Source organism: Limulus polyphemus, unplaced genomic scaffold (assembly GCF_000517525.1).
Source record: "Limulus polyphemus unplaced genomic scaffold, Limulus_polyphemus-2.1.2 Scaffold447, whole genome shotgun sequence".
In the NCBI taxonomy this organism is placed as follows: Eukaryota; Metazoa; Arthropoda; class Merostomata; order Xiphosura; family Limulidae; genus Limulus; species Limulus polyphemus.
Window position 1 is genome coordinate 117,653 of NW_013666057.1, and position 4,891 is coordinate 122,543.

At 30.8% G+C, this 4,891-nt stretch overlaps 1 protein-coding gene across 6 annotated transcripts in view; it reads left to right on the forward strand.

Annotated features, from left to right (window-relative positions):
• LOC106458335 (transducin-like enhancer protein 4) overlaps nt 1-4,891 on the forward strand; it is a 139,197-nt gene that overhangs the window by 102,853 nt on the left and 31,453 nt on the right. For all 6 annotated transcript variants that reach the window (XM_022384520.1, XM_022384518.1, XM_022384521.1 and 3 more), the window contains one exon: nt 3,308-3,542. In XM_022384520.1, the coding sequence (XP_022240228.1) occupies nt 3,308-3,542 (235 nt within the window). The remainder of the gene's footprint in view (nt 1-3,307; nt 3,543-4,891) is intronic.

Consider the following 4,891-nt stretch of genomic DNA (forward strand, 5'->3'; position numbering starts at 1 on the left):
ATATATATATATATATATATATATATATATATATATATATATATATATGTTAATAAATGTATAATTTAAAAAAGAACATTTTTATTCGACTTTTCAATGTGTAGGAATTTTTGTAGATTTTCTACCTTTCTTTTGTGAATCTCCAGTTTTTATTTTATGTGAAACACGTTAATATTCAAGTTGGTGTCTGAAGTTTTGAATTGGTATCACTTATACATATGTTTATTTATAATCCCCTTCTACTCGTAAACATGTTTAAAATTGCATATTCATCAGAGAACTGGGTTTGTTCGTTTGACTACTAGTCAGAGGTTTAATTGATAATTTAGAATTCTTTAGTTATTGTAAGTAATCTATTCATGTCTTTATGAATTAAATTGGAGATTGCACAGTTTATTGTGATTTTGTATAGTGTCAATTATTTTAATAAGGTAATAATGGTTTACATAGTTTTCAACTTTTTATGGATGTGTATATTTCAATTGTTGTTGTTTTTCATATTATATTATTCATTTTATTTTTTAAATGTTAATGTTTCCAAGCTGAAAAAAACCTGTTCACTAAAGAAAATGTAATTTGAAGCATTTCTCTTTGAACTGTAATACCCAGATAAAGTGAAATTTGACTTAAGTTATATGTACATAATACTCCAAAAGTATTACATCTAGAACACTTTATTAAAAAAAAGTTAGAGATTCAGTAAAAGCTAACTTTCTGTTAAGATAGTTATCTATACAGTTAGGTGTTGGCCATGGTCTAGTGCTTAGCATACTTAGACTGGGAAGCGGAGGGTTTGTGGTTTCCAGCCCATTGCCACAAAAATACGCTCTGCTCTTTGGAGACAGTCAAATTCCATTGCTCAGTAAGACAAGAATAGCAACAGCTGGCGGTGGGTGCTGTTGACTAGCTGCCTTTCTTTTAGTGATTAGTCTATCAGCTCAAAATTAGAAAACTATGCATAGATAGCCCTTTGTTTATCTTCGTGGGAAACTCAGGAACAAACTATTGTTAGATGCTTGAATAAATATTACCTAAAAGAAGTAAATATCTAGTTAAAGAAAAATATTTTATAGCAAGATTGTGACGGTTGGTTGATTAGGTTATTGGAAAGAAAAAGTTATACTAATTTGTTACATTAAACTTGGTGGAACATGCATTTACAACACTGAAGAAACATAACATGTAATCTTTGAAAGTTGCAGATAGAATAAACTAATATAGTTGAAATATCTGTGAAAGACGGGAGATTTCAAAGAATTTACTATTTGTGTAGGATAAGCTCAGAATTTGAATCCAACTTCTTCAAAACATACATCAGTTCCTAAAAATGGAAATGTGAATTTCAAAAGAAATATATCAGATAAATAGAGAAAGAAATGCACGTCCTTATGATATATAACAAAGCATTCCAGCTCTGATTAAAAACTAGTGCCATTAAATGGATGTTCATTATCAATATAAATATTCTCAATAGTTAAGAAATATATAAATGAACCTAAAGTTATTGATACATAGAAAAGCAACAATAATTAAGCCTGTAGTTGCTAGTTCAGCACATGAATCATCATTTTTCTTATCTTAAGTAGATACATTTTTCTGTGTATATAATTTTACTGCATTTGTTAGCTCTTGCGATTTCATCTCCAATAAGTCTCATTTAAAATTGGTATAGGATCAGTTTAATTAAGAAACCCCTTATCTTTCTTTCTTACTAGCATTTAGTTTAATGGTTATTAAATGTTATTGGCAGCGGTAGTCTTTTTAATAAGTTAATATCAAAAGAAGGCTGTACAGGCTGTCTATAGAATTCTTGAAGTACGTCATGAAATATGCTATTAATGATGGGCACAAACTGAACATGATATAAGTTCAATTTCTAACCAGGATGATGATTGGTTAAAAAAAGAGAGAGATAGATGGTGTAGGATGATTAAATGTTTTGGAAAGAAGGGTAGAAAAAAGCTAATATCTGCATGATCATTTCGATTTAACACGCTTAGAGTAATTAGTGTCATGGAGACTCATTTTATGTGAATATCTGCATTCAATTGATCAGTGAGAACATTTAAGGAACCATTTTATAGACTTAATTTTTTGTCACCTTAGTTACGTTTCTCAGAAAAAACAAACATGGTGTTTTTATGGTACTTATTTTTTGTTGAAGAACCTTGAAGGAAACATTATCTAAAACTTTAAGTATACACAGTATCTTCATCGTTTATTGAACTTATTTTAGGTCTGTAATGTTCAGGCACACGACGTGTATCAGTAAATTTTCCTGGTTTTTAGTATATTGTATTTGTTGTTTGGTAGTAAAAACTTGTGTCGTGGATAAACATTCTTGTAGTTATGATGGACTACCATATAGGATAATATTAAATCTAAAGTAAATATTTTGATGAAATTAAATATAATGTTTTAAGTTCTCTTTTACTCACTACAGTGAACTTATATTTTTATCAAACTGCAGTCTTGAGGTCAGAAACAGAAGTTCAAAGAACATTACAGTTAAATTTGATGATGAGGAACCCACTTTTTAGAAAATAAAAGTTTGGAGACAGCTTGAATGGTTAATGAAGAAACATTTATTATAAATATACAATGTTTCGACAAAATGATGACATAATCTTTATAAAGTTTTCTTCATTACTCCAAACTTTATTTAACGTTACAGTTAGAATCACAAACCTTCCAATCTTCATCATTCAAACCAAGTAAAAATGTCAGGTAGTTTTGCATTACTGATTTCTGCAGTAATGTTTTAATCAGTTTTAAATACTGTTTGAATGTTTACTTACTTTACATTTTTAATAAGCGTATAAAATCAACTTTATTGTCTACATTTTCTTTTGGTATGTTTTTTGTAGAGCAGAAATAGCAAAATCTAACCGCCATAGTTCCATAAGATTTTATTGCTTTAATGATTTTTATGTGCTCTGAAAATTATTGAGAATATAATGAAAATAAAAATTCTAGGCAAAATGAATTACCTTATTTAGTGTTCTAACTTCATTATTTGTTCACAATAATAGCCCTCTGCAGAGACAAACAAAAAATTTTACTTTAAATAATAAATCATAATGCTGCCATTTATCTTATGCCATTACAATATTAGGGTTAAACCCTGTACTTCTTGATATCGAAAATATGCTTCCATTGCGTGTTCAATGCAATGAATGAGATGCATCTTCACGTTATGCAAAATATATGTTTGTATTTTGATTAATTGTAATGTAATAGCAAAACGAACGAAATTCATATGTGGTGGTTGATACACTGTTACACTTCTGTTTTTTTCTCCCTGTAGCAACAAATGCACGCTCAACAGCTGCCGCCTCATGCCCATGCTCCGCCTATCCCCATGATGCCTCACGCAGCATTAGCAGGTTTGCAACCTCCGACAATGCCACCTAGCAGTGCTGCTGGATTACTAGCTTTGTCAGGATCCTTGACAGGTGGAGTTCCCACTTCTCATCTCTCTGGAAGCACTTCCGGTTCTTCAGCTTCACTAAAGGAACACCGAGATGATAAACGAATCAACTGTATGTCCTTCATCATTTTGTCTTTTTTTCAGTTTGATTTTTGAAGTATTTATTTCTATGTTTCTTACATGAATTTGATATTATGATGAAAGTAGAGTTTCTAACGTATTAAGTTTCAGTAATAATTTAGATGAAGAATGATTATAATTTTCTATAAAGGAGTCCAGAAATTATATAATCTAATTTGTGAGTAGCATTTTCTTAAACATGAAAGCTGTTACCCAGCATTCTTTTGCTTTCCTTATAAAAACTAATTATTTATTTTAAAATATTTGTTTTCCCTTTTGAAAAGAGCCAATTTTAAAACCGCAGAAAATGGGACATGTCTTTCAACTAACTGAAGCACTCAGCATTTCGGAAAATCGTCATACGCCTGTGTTACATTTACAAGCATTTGATGCTTCTGTTCTTATTTCATGAGGTTGCATTTTACTATTTTCAAGCATATCCGTACTTTCCTAAGCTTTTACAACTTAATTCTTTATCCTAAAGTATTAAACTTTCAAGAGTAAACGGGCTTTCCAAAAGTGGTTAATGTTATTGAACGCGTAATTGTCAATCTTTACGTAAATACTCATTTGGCATGAAGCCATATTATTTTCAGATTACAGTACTCTTTTCTCCGAGTCTAAGCAAGGCCTGATAAGGTATATAAGCAGATTACCGTTCTACACTATTCAGTTTACTTGTATGAGAAAAGAATGTTTCAACTCAAACTCTTGGGAGAGAATTTTCAAAGCAGTAATTAGATTACGCCATAAATTATCAGCACGCAGTTCATGTGGAGCAGATGAGGAGTTCAGCCAACTTTCCGCCTGGCATGCAGACTCGTACATTTAACAGGTTTTCCCATGTAATCGCTATTCGTCAAATGAAAGTTAGTGGCACCGCGGAAATCACGCTGTTTCATTCTCACGCCTTGTGTAAAGGTTGTCTAATTAGAACATGCATGTTAGATATAATTGACCACGAACAGCGATACGTTGCAGGGGAGAAGATACCATAACATTATCCAAATATTTTTACACTAAAATTATTTGTAATCAATTAAATGAAACCTACTTGGGTCTGAATGTTTTAGATTGTTTTTGTTGTACATTACCCATGCTAAATATCATTTGATATTGTACTTTGAAATTCAAAAGTATTATTTTTTTTTGGTGAAATTAATTTCATTGCAGGGTTTAATTTAACCCGTTTTAATAACTATACAGCATTTTTAGTATTAATCTCTTTTACGTTATTACATTTTACAAAATCAAATGCGAATTTATTTTCATAATTGTTTGTTTGTTATGGATTTCGCGCATAGCTACGCGAGAGCTATCTGCGCTAGCCGTCCCTCATTT